This window comes from Stegostoma tigrinum, chromosome 19 (genome assembly GCF_030684315.1).
Source record: "Stegostoma tigrinum isolate sSteTig4 chromosome 19, sSteTig4.hap1, whole genome shotgun sequence".
Lineage (NCBI taxonomy): Eukaryota > Metazoa > Chordata > Chondrichthyes > Orectolobiformes > Stegostomatidae > Stegostoma > Stegostoma tigrinum.
Window position 1 is genome coordinate 59,246,663 of NC_081372.1, and position 14,097 is coordinate 59,260,759.

Sequence of the window (14,097 nt, forward strand, 5' to 3'; positions counted from 1 at the left end):
CTCTGAATCAAAGATTATATTCATGCCCCCATTCTTTAGTCTTCCTTCACTTTGCACTGGCAATTCTAATTCTAGCTTCCTCATTTCATTCCCCTTTGTCTTTTACTGCTCTTTGAAATTTCAAGTTGAGCATTTTCATCATTTCTTTGTGCTCAAGTCTCTTTAACTGTGACTTACTATTGCCCTATTCTGATGCATCAAACCTGAAATACTTCATCTCACTTCTATTTTAACCAAACCCAGGTGCTGTGCTAGTACAACAAACTTTGTTTTAACTGGCACCTTATGAACTGACACTCTTGGTAAACCAGCAAAAATTACATAACTGAAATATCTCAAAGTTTACTGAATTATTTTGTCCAATTGTTATAGTTGTTACAATTTATTTACCTCAAATGTAAATATACATGTTCAATCAAATGGCCACACAAATATTAATAGCTGATTCAATTTCAAGTCAATTCTTCTCAAATGCCATGGTGTCTGAGTAATTGGTTAAGGGCGCAAGTGAGATGGCTCCCTGCCATTAAGTTTTATTTAAGGCAAAGTTGTATTATTATTTACAGCATAAATCACTTGAATAAAGTATAACAGTGATGTGTATACCCTGCATTACATTCCTATTAGTGTTGATTACGTGGACCTCTTATCTGGAATATTTGATCAACTGGCATACTCCAGGTTCCATAAGTGTCTGTTAACAATAAGTTCATTGTATTTTAATGTTATCTGCATTCCTAGCTCTGACATACATGTTGCCTCCAGTTTATCTGCCAACAGAATCAACCCAGGTTTTTAAAAGTTCGCTTAAGACTATCAGGTTCAATTGTGTCCCTCCAGGAAACCCTCTGATTCCTCAAGGTATGTGTTGACAGTTCATCGTTGTTTACATTTCGTTAGGGTTTGTATATTGTAATAAATAGTTTCAGTGTAGAACCCCGTTCTATGTTACTGTTAATCTGAGTTTATCAAACAAGAAACTTCACAGAATTCCAAATTTTGTGATGACTCTGGGGATAGTGGGGCCTAATTTCAAGCGTGCAACATCAATGAGGTATGAGAGTCTTCTGGCTCTTGAATTTGATGGATGCAATTTGAAACAACGAGGATTTGGGTGCAGTTTTGTAAGTTGTAATGATGAAGAAAACACCAGGTTCTGTACTACTTACAATACCCTCTTCTAAAACTCTCCCCCAACACACACATATGAACAGATTAAAAAGAAGTTGATGCTGTGTATGGAGAGAGAAAAAAAATGTAGAAAAATATTTCAATCGCAACCGTTGTCAAGATTCAACTGGGTGTTCCTTTTGTTCCCCAAGTCCTTCAGTTGTCTGACTTTTTCTTTCATAAACTTTCACTTCTTCACAGAAGGCATAGCAACTGGCTCAGTTATGAAGTTTCTGACTCATTGGACAGAGTCCAGGAAAGAAAGTTGAGAATGTGAGGGCGATCACGAAGGCGAGCGAGAAGCATCCCCTCTCTTCCCATAAGTGTGAAGGCTTCATCCCGTATCAGAGTCAAAAGCTGTTGAGCTGCCCACAAATCAAAGTTGTGAAATTGCTCTTTAGTCTCTACAACTGGTCACAATTCCACAATCAGCAACCTATTCAATCTCAATCAGCATATGAGTACCCCAGTGGCACACTGTCTCTTACATTATCCCCCTGAAGCAACAGAGTGAACGCAAGCCACAATGGGTTTCAGTAACTCACCTTTTAAAAGTAAAGCAATTCTTTTATCGGTTTTTTGAAAAAAGTCCTTTCTGATTCAGTCTACAATTCAACATGGAGTCTTTACCACTCTCTCTACCTCTCTAGTTGTACAGTTGGTAAAGACATCAGAGATAGTAGGAACTGCAGATGCTGGAGAATCTGAGATAACAAGGTGCGGAACTGGACGAACACAGCAGGCCAACCAGCATCGGGCCTTGACCCTCCTTCAGAAAAAACATCAACTTGGTTCATCTGAGAACGTCCCAGTAGTCAAATCTCACTTTTGCCAATACTGGGAAGTGTCGACAAAACAAAACCCACTTCTCCCAGCCCTGATCTGACGTCCCAAACCCTGACACAGGACAGGAAATGCAACCAGCAGCATTCATAGACTTTACAGAGAAAGACTTAAATCCCCCAACTATTGTATCCTCTATTACCACTATATTTCTTCTTATTCCCTCATCAGGTAGCTTCTGTGAGCCTGCAGTCATGTTCAGTTAGTCATTCATCCTACAGCACTCCCGCTCATCCAAAGTAACCTCAAATCGATTGGATTATTGGAAAAACTGGTAGTTCCTGTACTCCTGGCCTGAGTCCCTTTATCTGCCTCATTCACAATCATATTCTCCTGTCCCTGAACACTGACCTAATCAGACAATCGTATTCTAAGCAGTGTAACACCAAAGTTGGTGCTGTAGTTGGCAGCCAAGAAGGTTACCTCAGAGCACATTGATGTGCAGGAGTGGCAGATTGAGTTTAATTTTGGTAAATGTGAAATGCTATATTTTGGGAAGGCAAATCAGCTAAGGACTTATACACTTAATAGTAAGGTCCTGGGGAGTGTTGCTGAACAGAGACCTTGGATTGCAGGTAGAGTTCTCCAAAGGTGGAGTCACAGGTAGATAAGATAGTGAAGACGACATCTGGTATGCTTGTCTTTATTGGTCAGTGTACTGAACATAAGAGTTGGGAGACCATGTGGCAGCTATACAGGACATTGGTTGGGCCACTTTTGGAATACTGTATTCCATTCTGGTCTCCTTGCTTAGGGAAGGATGTTGTGAAACTTGAAAGGGTTCAGAAAAAAAATGGTGCCAGGGTTGGTGGGTTTGAGCTACAGGGAGGGGCTGAATAGGCTGGGGCTATTTTCCCTTGAGCATTGGAGGCTGAAGGGTGAGCCTCTAGAGGTTTATAAGATCATGAGGGTCATGGATAAGGTGAATAGACAAGGTCTTTTCTCCAGAGTGGGAGAGTCCAAAACTAGGACGGCATAGGTTTAAGAAGAGAGGCGAAAGGTTTAAAAGGGGCCTAAAGAGCAACTTTTTCACAGAGGGTAGTGTGTGCATGAAATGAGCTGCCAGAGGAAATTGTGAAGGCAATTACAGCATATAAAAAGCATCTGGACAGGTATATGAATAGGAAGAGTTTAGAGGGATACGGGCCAAATGCTGGCAAATGGGACCAGATTTATTTAGGATATCTGGTCAGCATAGACAAGTTGGGCCACAGGGTCTGTTTCCAAGCTGTACATCTCTATGACTGCCTCCTAGTACAAAAATCCAGGCACCCCTCACTGATGTACTGCAATTTCTGCAGCTCAAACTCAAACAAATCAACGTTTGTGTAGACAATGTTTACTCAAATTGGCATTCTGGAACTCCCACATGCTCCAACTGTGGCCCATTATATATCCTGCCATACTTAATGTGCTTTATGGAATCACATTATACTTAACTTCACGTTCAGTTATGCTTTTATTTATTGTAATAACCTTATCACCAATTGTGCTACTTTGGGCCTTAGGAATAGAATAATCACTTACCAAATATTTACCAATTAAACCAGTTTCTTGTCCTGTGAAATAGCAAGAACCAATTGCTTGAAGCTGAAAATGGTTAGGCAAAACCAAAAGCAATAAGCCACTTGTTTCCTTTCCTTTGTTTAAACTCCAGCACTCTATACTAATTTGCACCCAAATTCTAAATCTCAGTTGATTAGTTTTGTACATGCCTCATACAATAGGCTCAAGTAATTTAATGGGTATCCATTTTCAGCTATTTCTTATTTAAGCCTTTCTTTTGCTGGAACCCTTGAAAAACTGTGCTTAGGGCTTACAACAGAAATTTAACTGCAGAATTCAGTTAGTGTCAATGGCAAACTAAAACACATTTATACAAAATAAAAATTAGACTTTCTTATCCAACAACTGTACATGCACAGTACTACCACTGAGTGCCAACTGCACAGATACATCAGAATGCCACCACCTGCAAGGTCCTCAAGTTATACAGATCCTGACTTAGAACTATATTAATGTTTGTTCAATGTCATTGGGTCAAAATCCTGGAACCCCGTTCCTAATAGTGCATGCAACTACAGCATCCGGAGTGCAGTGGCTCAAGAGAAATGACAGTAACACCCATGGAGGATTGAACAAAATTCAAGAATAGAATGGGGCAGTCAGCTCTATAACTATGCATTGTCAATTTATCAGGTTACAAACTCACCTTAAGGTTCTTAATGTGTGTCGCAGTCTCTATAATGCATTTCTCTGGAGATGTGTCCAATAAATATTCAATGACAGCATCTTTGTTGTACAGTCTAAGAATTAAGAAGTGATCAGTTAGATAGAGCATCAACCCCAAATGCTGAGTATTAGATAAAAAAACTGCAGGCAGAATTAAAATGAATTGCACTTTGAAAAGAAATGCAAATTAATTTGAAACTATTGAAATCAAAGAATCATACAACAATTGAAGCTGTCCAATTTACTTGGTATCCCATTTCAGCAGAATTACAGACATCTAGCTGCAAAGGATCATGGTCCTTCATACAGGATGACCTGTTTAGACTGCAAATTTAGACAATGGTTTACAAATCAATTCTTGGATAGATTTGTAGAATGCCAGAAAAAACAAAAAGGCCTCAAAAATATCCAAAGATGACTGAACCTTTCTCCAGAAGTATATTAAGTACAAAAACCTCCCTAATCAGGCTTCATCCAATAGGGTCGCCTCTGGTCCAGTCACAATGGGTAGCTTCCAAACCTACCCCAACAAAAGCATACCAGATTGCAGATTCTCCTAAACAGATAACAGACAACATGTGGAAATAGCAAGAACTGCAGATGGTGGAGTCAGAGTTGATACAGTGTAGAGCTGGAGGAGCACAGCAGATCAGGCAGCAGAGGAGCAGAAGAGTCAATGTTTTGGACCTAGGCCTTTCATCAAGACATTTTTTTTGTGGGGGGGAAAGAGGAGCTGGGAAATAACTAGAGGAAAGAGGGATGGAGCTGGGGGGAGGGAGGTGGGATGGTGATAGGTGGACGCAGGTAGGGGTAGTGGGGACTGGTCAGTGGGATGGATAGGACCGAAAAGTGGGGAAGGAGATGGACAGGTTGCGTCAGGTCAAGGAGGCAGGGATCAGAGGGAGGGTTGGTCATGGGATGAGGCTGGGGATGGGGAGATTTTGAAACTGGTGAAATCCACGTTTAGGCATCAGGCTGCAGGCTCCAAAGGCGGAATGAAATGTTCTTCCTCCAGTTTGCATGTGGCATCATTGTGGCACTAGAAGAGGCCCACGACAGACATGTCACCCAGGGAGCAGGAGGTGGAGTTAAAATGGCTAGCGACCCGAGGGTGTTGTTGATTACAACATACAGAGCGCAGATGCTCTGCAAATCTGTCACCAAGTCCACACTTGGTCTCACCAATGTAGAGGAGGCCACATTGGGAGCAACAGATACAGTAGACCAGGCTGGACGACATACTGGAGATCCCCTGCCAGATATGGAAAGTTTGTGTGGGGCCCCGGACGGGAGTGAGGGGAGGTTTCACCATTGGGTTGCAGCGGGAGAGAGATCCACTGAGGTCCTTCTGGAGGGAGGACAACTTCAAGGTTGACATCTTTGGAGAGGTTTCACAGTGGGGTAATAAGTCACTCAGATGTCCCCACAAGCTTATCTTCCCGAAAACCTCTTTGGATTTCACACACACCTGCGTTTCTATATTTTAAAATTCATCAGGATTAGCAAGGGTAGGCTCTGGTTTTCATTTGAGATCATATGAATGGATCAATGAACTGTGAGCAGTACTCCATTCTTCACACCATTGCCGGAGCCACAGTGACCGTTCAGTCCAACTCGTCCATATTAACCAGGTATCCTAAATTAATCTAGTCCCATTTGCCAGCATATGGCCCATATCCCTCTAAACCTTCCATATTCATGTATCCATATAGATGCCTTTTAATCATTGTAATTATAGCAGCCTCCACCATTCCCTCTGGCTGCTCACTTCATCCCTTTTAAATCTTTCCCCTCTCACCTTAAATCTATGCATTGGATTCCCCTACCCTACGGAAAGGCCTCAGCTGTTCATTCTATTCATGCCGCTCATGATTATACAAACCCCTATGAAAAGGTCAATCCTGCCCATCACCACCCTCCGCCACGCCCCCCCCCCACCCCGCCCCAAGCCTCCGATGCTCCAGGGGAAAAAAAGCCCCAGCTGATTCAGCCTCTCCCTATAGCGCAAACATTTCAAACATGGCAACATCATTGTAAATCTTTTCTGAATGCTTTCAAGTTTCAAAACATCTTCCCAATTGCTGCGAGACCAGAATTAAATGTAGTATTCCAAAAGTGGCCTAACCAATGTCCTGTACAGCTGCAACATGATCTCCCAACTCCTATACTCAATGCACTGACCAATAAAGGCAAGCATATGAAATACCTTCTTCACTATCCTACCCACCTGCAACTCCACTTCCAAGGAACTACGAACCTGCACTCCAAGGTCACTGTTTGGTAACATACTGCAGACCCTTATCATTAAGGAGTACATATCTTGCCCTGATTTGCCTTTCCAAAATGCAGCACTTCACAATTATCTAAATTAAACTCCACCTGCCACTCTTTGGCTCGTCGGTCCATCTGATCAAGGTCCCATCGTACTCAGATAACCTTCTTGGCCGCCCACTACCCCATCCAATTTCGCTGTCATCTGCAAACTTACTAACCATACCTCCTACATTCACATCCAAATCATTTATACAAGTGACAAAAAGTAGTGGACCTAGCACCGATCCTTGTGCCATACTGCTGTTCACAGTCCTCCAGTCCGAAAAGCAACCATCCATTCTTTTAAATGAAAAGGTGTAAATAAAAACAAACCAAGACCACACCTGCCCACCCACATCAGACACTCCTGGGACAGAGATGCAGCCGCCAACCACAGGGCAAAGCCCACACTGCTCTTTCTGAAGCAGAAACAACAGCTACCTTGACTTTGTTAAGCAAAAATAAAGACACATACTCTGGGGGAAAAACAAAAACAAATAAGCAAAAAAAAGCAAAAGGGCTCTCTCTTGACTGTCCTCACACACCTCTTTTGGGCAGGAACCACAAGGGGCCAAAATAAGTGTAAAATCAAGCAAAATCAAAGAAAACAAATAACTAAACAAACAAATAACCAACTACCTAAATAAACCACCTCTCCTCCATCCCCACTGGACACTCCTGGGACAGGGGCAACAATGGTTTAAAATCCAGAGGAAGTTCCCCTACTCATTTCAATGGAAGATATAATAGTCATCACCCCCATTCCCATCAACTGCACCTGGAACAGGTAAGTATGAGGCTAAAATAGAAGTCTTCTCGGCTCCTCCAAGGGGTCCAAAATCAGAACAAAGGGAAAATAAGCTAGCCCTCTTCCTGGACCAAAGTGAAAACAAACCCAAACTCAAAAAGGCAAAACGGAAACTTATGCTGACAATGCATTCCAGCCCCCATAGCACCCAGCAGTTTCAGAAAGCCACAACCTTGCCAGTGAGTACCACGTGCGCCCTCTCAAGGGGCAGACAAGTATGGACATAACCACAAAAGAGGGGCAAACAGTCAGAAACAATGAGCCCCTCTTTGATCTGTTGCCTGGACCTGTTAATGGGCACCTTAGCCAGGCTCAGGAGCAAAGCCACAAGATGGCCTGGAGATTTGTCTGTCCACCCCACACAGGGTGCCTGTAGATCGGGGGGGGGGGGGTCCATTCGTACCGGGCCGTCTACGGGAGAAAAGCAACCCGGCACTACCATTCTACCTTTAAGCCAGTTATTTATCCAAATGGCTCGTTCTCCCTGGGAGAAGAACTCAGTTCTAACCTTGTTAACCAAGCGACTATGCGGAACTTGTCAAATACTTCACTGAGTCCATATAGACCATGTCCATCACTCTGCCTTCACCAATCCTCTTTGTCACTTCCTCAAGAATCTCAACAAAATTATTGAGACATACTTTGCCACACACAACACCATGCTGACTATCCCTCATCAGTCCTTGCCTTTCCAACCACATGTTAATCCCGTCCCTCAGGATTGACTCCAACAACTTGCCCACCACTGACGCCAGGCTCACTAGTCTATCGTTACCTGGCTTTTCCTTCCCACAGTTCTTAAATAACAATAACCACGCTAGCCAACGTCTTCCAGCAGCTCACTTGTTGCTTTTGATGATACAAATATCTCAGCAAGGGGCCCAGCAATCACATCTTTTGCTTCCTACAAAGTTTTAGGGTGCACCTGAATAGGTCTTAGAAAAACTCTAAAATTTCTGGTTAAGAATTGCGTAGCAGGAAAACAATCACAGATAGACATCATAGATAGGTATCAATAAGTATATAAAAATCCTGCCTATGAAAGGGGGTTTGAATTATAAGACAACTGATGAACATGCCCAGTTGAGCGCATTCTCCAAATTTAGCTCCTACCTGCCAAGCTCACAAGCCACTATGGGTTTCCTCAGCGGTCTCTGACTGATCGCACAGTAATTCCAGCGGGCAACTAATGCGGCATTTTTGTCAACCTGAAAAAGATAACAAATTTATGCAAATAAAGCATGACCGTGTTTACACACAGGAGGAGAATGAGGCCTACTACACTGCTCAGAATGGATACCCCAAACAAAAGCTGAAGAGAAGCCTTTCAATTTACTGAACTGAATTGTCCTAAAATTAAAAGGAACTGAGAAATCCAACTCAAAGCTAATTGGTCACTAGTAAATAATGTCAGCGGCAAGGCATCCCTCCAACTACATTTCCCACTCCAAAGCTCCATCAAGCTATCAAATAACCCAGGTGTTCCAAGCAGGTGCCAGGGCAGCCATTTTAAGGTACTGTATTTATGAAAATATTTTAAAGGGGCAATGCATTGAAACCAATTGTCAACACTCCAATGAAAAAATAATTGAAGCTCACACCGCTGGCAACTCAGTTCATTCTGCATCTGCCCTTAGGAAAGCTTCAAAATATTTATGCCAATTCACGCAGTTGTATCAAATCACTCAAGAAAAATCAAATACAATCAGACAGACCCATTGGCATCAGACATTAAAAACCGCAATGACATACCCACCACAACTGTTCGACAAGTCCACCTCACTAATATCTGCAACTTCTGCCAAAATTGGGAGGGTTGCACCACAGACAAGTCAAACAAAAACCTGACACAGTCAGTCAAATTTACACCTTAAAGCCAATGTCAAAACTCTTCCATCACTCCACCTGGGCCTGCACTGCAGGTGGAATGGAAGACACCTACCAAAAGTTCCAGTATGGTGGTATACACAGCATAACCTGGAACATCTACCTCAGAAAGAAGCCATGTCACCTAACTAGTCCATGCTGGTGCTTATGCTCCACAGTAGCTTTCTTCCAGCTTTCTTCACTTAGACTTACATCATGATTCACTCCTCTTCTCTCACACAGTATCAGTGCATTTATGGGAAGTTTGCTAAATTAGGGAAAAGGATTGCAAAGATGATTCTGGATAGGAGTGAAAGCAACAGGGTAGTTGTTATGGGGGACTTTAACTTTCCAATATTGACTTGAAACGCTATAGTTAGAGTACTTTAGATGGGTCAGTTTTTGTCCAATGTGTGCAGGACGGTTTCCCGACAGTACATAGATAGGCCAAGAGGTGAGGCAACATTAGATTTTGTACTGGGTAACGAACCAGGCCAGGTCTTAGAATTGGAGGTAGGTGAGCAATTTGGTGATAGTGACCACAATTCAGTTATATTTACTTTAGCAATGGAAAGGGATAGGTGTATACCACAGGGCAGGAGCTATAGCTGGGGGAAAGGCAATTAAACAAGTTTAAGGATGCATAGGATGGAGAAGGAAATTGCAGGGGCTGGGCATAATTGAAATGTGGAGCTTGTTCAAGGAACAGCTACTGCATGTCCTTGATAAGTATGTACTTGTCAGGCAGGGAGGAGGCGGTTGAGCAAGAGAACCATGGTTTGCTAAAGAAGTTGAATCTCTCATCAAGAGGAAGAAGGAGGCTTATGTAAAGATGAGGCGTGAAGGCTCAGTTAGGGCGCTTGACAGTTACAAGTTAGCCAGGAAGGACCTAAAGAGAGAGCAAATAAGAGCCAGGAGGGGACATGAGAAGTCTTTGGCACGTAGGATCAAGGAAATCCCTAAAGCTTTCTACAGGTACGTCAGGAATAAAAGAATGACTAGAGTAAGATTAGAACCAGTCAAGAACAGTAGTGGGAAGTTGTGCATGGAGTCCAAAGAGATAGGAGAGGCGCTAAATGAATATTTTTCATCAGTATTCACACAGGAAAAAGACAATATTGTCGAGAAGAATACTGAGATGCAGGCCATTAGGCTAGACAGGATTGAGGTCCATAAGGAGGTGGTGTTAGCAATTCTGGAAAGTGTGAAAATAGATAAGTCCCCTGGGCCGATGGGATTTATCCTGGGATTCTCTGGGAAGCTAGGGAGTAGATTGCAGAGCCTTTGGCTTTGATCTTTATGTCATCATTGTCTACAGGAGTAGGGACAGAAGACTGGAGGATAGCAAGTGTTGTCCCCTTGTTCAAGAAGGGGAGTAGAGACAACCCTAGTAATTATAGACCAGTGAGCCTTACTTCAGTTGTGGGTAAAGTGTTGGAAAGGATTAAGAGATAGGATTTATAACCATCTAGAAAATAATAATTTGATTTGGGATAGTCACTGTTTTGTGAAGGGTAGGTCGTGTCTCACAAACCTTGAGTTCTTTGAGAAGGTGACCAAACAGGTGGATGAGGTATATATGGATTTCAGTAAAGCATTTGATAAGGTTCCCCATGGTAGGCTATTGCAGAAAGTACAGAGACACGGGATTGAGGGATTTAGCAGTTTGGATCAAAAATTGGCTAGCTGGAAGGCAGCGGAGGGTGGTGGTTGATGGGAAATGTTCATCCTGGAGTTCAGTTACTAGTGGTATACTGCAAGGATCTGTTTTGGGGCCTTTGCTGTTTGCCATTTTTATAATGGACCTGGATGAGGGCATAGAAGGATGGGTTAGTAAATTTGCAGACGACACTAAGATCGGTGGAGTTGTAGATAAATATTGTGAGGTAATTCACTTTGTATTCCTGTTACTCCTTCCAGAGTATTGGGCTAATGGTAAGATTCTTGGTAGTGCGGATGAGCAGAGAGATCAGTGTCCATGTGCATAGATCCCTGAAAGTTGCCACCCAGGTTGATAGGGTTAAAGCGGCATACGGTGTGTTAGGTTTTATTGGTAGAGGGATTGAGTTCCGGAACCAAGAGGTTATGTTGCAGCTGTACAAAACTCTGGTGCGGCCGCACTTGGAATACTGTGTACAGTTCTGGTTGCCACTTTATAGGAAGGATGTGGAAGCATTGGAAAGGGTAAAGAGATTTACCAGGATGTTGCTTGGTATGGAGGGAAGGTTTTATGAGGAAAGGCTGAGGGACTTGAGGCTATTTTCGTTAGAGAGAAAAAGGTTAAGAGGTGACTTAATAGAGACATACAAGATGATCAGAGGATTAGCTAGGGTGGACAGTGAGAGCCTTTTTCTTCAGACAGTGATGGCTAGCACAAGGGGAAATAGCTTTAAATTGAGGGGTGATAGATATAGGACATATGTCAGAGGTAGATTCTTTACTCAGAGAGTAGCAAGGGTGTGGAATGCTCTGCCTGCAACAGTAGACGACTCGCCAACTTTAAGGGCATTTAAATGGTCATTGGATAAACATATGGTTGATAATGGAATAGTGTAAGTTAGATGGGTTTCAGATTGATTACACAGGTCAGTGAAACATCGGGGGCCGAAGGGCCTGTACTGCGCTGTAATGTGCTATGTTCTATCTGTTTCCCCCATTCCTTATTATAGTTCCATATTCTCACCATTCTCTAAGTAAGGAAGTTTCTTTCAAATTCCCAAGTGGATTCCTAATGACTATCATATATCGATGGCCTTCAGCAGTGCCCTTCTCCACAAGAGGGAACATTACCACAATCAAGACATTTCTTAATTTTTAAATACCTCAGTTACACCTGTGCCTTTTTTTTTTGAAGGTAAAGAGACCCCAGCTTGCCAACAATTTCCTTAAAAATTTCCACAGGTGTGCTGGTCCAATCCTTGTAAATATAGACAAGAGGGCATCTACTCAGCAATACAAAACAATTGCCAACATATGTCCAATCGCATACTTAGCAAGAAGAGATCAGTTAGTTGAGTTGACTGGGTGGCTCATTTGCGATGCAGTGATACCAACAGTGAGAATTCCATTCCTGCACTCGTTGATATTACCATTAAGAACTCTCCTTCTCAGACTGGCTCCTTATCCCAAGCATGGCCAACCTCTGGTTAAACCACCAGTCACCTTACTCTCTCTCTTTAATGAGAGACCGAATTTCTGTTCCAGTAGGACTATGATGACTTTACCTTTACTTGGCATGAACGAGCTCACTGAAGTTCCACTTATGATCCTCCATGGGTACTCAGCTCCAGACTTAATTACAGCCATAAGCCAAACATGGACAAAAGGGCTAAATTCCAGAGGTTACCTGGAAGTGACTGTTCTTTGTATCATTGACTAGTTACCCAACAAGGAGCTTAAGCAAAATCAAAATCCACAGGCAACAAGGAGAAACCTCTCAATCAGTTGAAGTTATTCCTAACACAGAGGACGGTGGTTGTTGGGGCCCGATTATAACAACCCCAAAATATCAACAAAGGGGTCTTAACCCCAACCGTTCTTCGACTTATCTTCAGTAGGTTAGAATAGCTATGATTGTCCAATGTTCAGCATCACCTATTAGTGTCTGAGGAATATTTGAGACTTATGGATCAAAGGTGATGGATACATCAGTTAAAGGGTTATGACTACATTTATTAACATTTATCTTCTTCTGTACAGCATTACTAGCAGAGTGAGTTAGAATCAAAGTGTCAAGTTTCAAGGTATATTTATCCATTATTTTCTAGAAGTGAACCTGATGAGCAAGGAAGGATGAAGTAACCACGTAGGCCTGGATTACTGTTCTACCAAAGTTAAAACAAAATATGGCCTTAGAAAACAAAGGTGTAGAGCTGGACGAACACAGCAGGCCAAGCAGCGTCAGAGCAGCAGGAAGGCTGATGTTTCAGGTTTAGACCCATCTTCAGAAAATGTATCATCTTTTCTTTTCTGAAGGGTCTAGGCCCAAAACATCAGCCTTCCAGCTCCTCTGATGCTGCTTGGCCTGTGTTCATCCAGCTCTACACCTTGTTATCTCAGACTCTCCACCATCTGCAGTTCCTACTATCTCTATGGCGTTAGAACTTTCATTCTCAGGACGCGGCCAGGCCGGTATTTGTAACAGTAAGAGTCAACCATATTGTTGTGGGTCTGGAGTCAGATGTGGACCAGAGTGGGCAAGGATGGTAGGTTCCTTCCCTAAAAGACATTAATAAACCAAATGGGCTTGTCTACAATTAGTAATAGTTTCATGGTCGTAAATAATTATTTAAATAATTAATTCCAGATTTTTACTGAATTCAAATTCCACCATTTATCACAGGATTCAAATGCAGGTCACCAGTTCATTACCTGGGTCTCTACATAAATAGTTTGCGATAATACCATTAAAACCATCACCTCCCCTCACCTTAACATTACAGTACAATGCTTTTGTGAGGCTACTTCTGGAGTAGTGTATAAATATGGACTTATTTGACAAACTATATAATTGTGTTAAAAATTTCAGGAGGAGATTATCCCAACTCATTATTAGGATGAAGGGCTTCTCTTACGAGGACAGGTTCACCATTTTAAGCCTTTACACACTGGTGCTTAGAAGAATAAGTGGTGGTCATACTGAAACATACAAAAGCTTGAGGGAATTTGAAACAGACAGGACACCTCTCCTATTACAGGCAAAAACTAAGGAACAGATTAACAGGATGTCTCATCTTTAAGACAGGATAGGAGAAATGGCCAGCAGTCTGTGCAATTTTCCTACTCAGAAATAATGTAAGTTGAGTCATTGAATTTATTTCACTGTGTTAGAGGCTTTGACAGAAAACAGGACTAAGGGTTACAGG

General features: G+C 42.3%; 1 protein-coding gene across 2 annotated transcripts in view; it reads right to left on the reverse strand.

Annotated features, from left to right (window-relative positions):
* The window catches only part of rtf2 (replication termination factor 2), a 110,428-nt gene that overhangs the window by 88,040 nt on the left and 8,291 nt on the right, over positions 1–14,097 (reverse strand). Inside the window, exons 2-3 of one of the 2 annotated variants that reach the window (XM_048550041.2) lie at positions 8,480–8,574; positions 4,226–4,319 (exon numbers count right to left, since the gene is read on the reverse strand). The exons of the other annotated variant lie outside the window; for it this stretch is intronic. Coding sequence (XP_048405998.1) covers positions 4,226–4,319; positions 8,480–8,574 — 189 coding nt within the window. The remainder of the gene's footprint in view (positions 1–4,225; positions 4,320–8,479; positions 8,575–14,097) is intronic. 2 annotated transcript variants of the gene reach the window in all.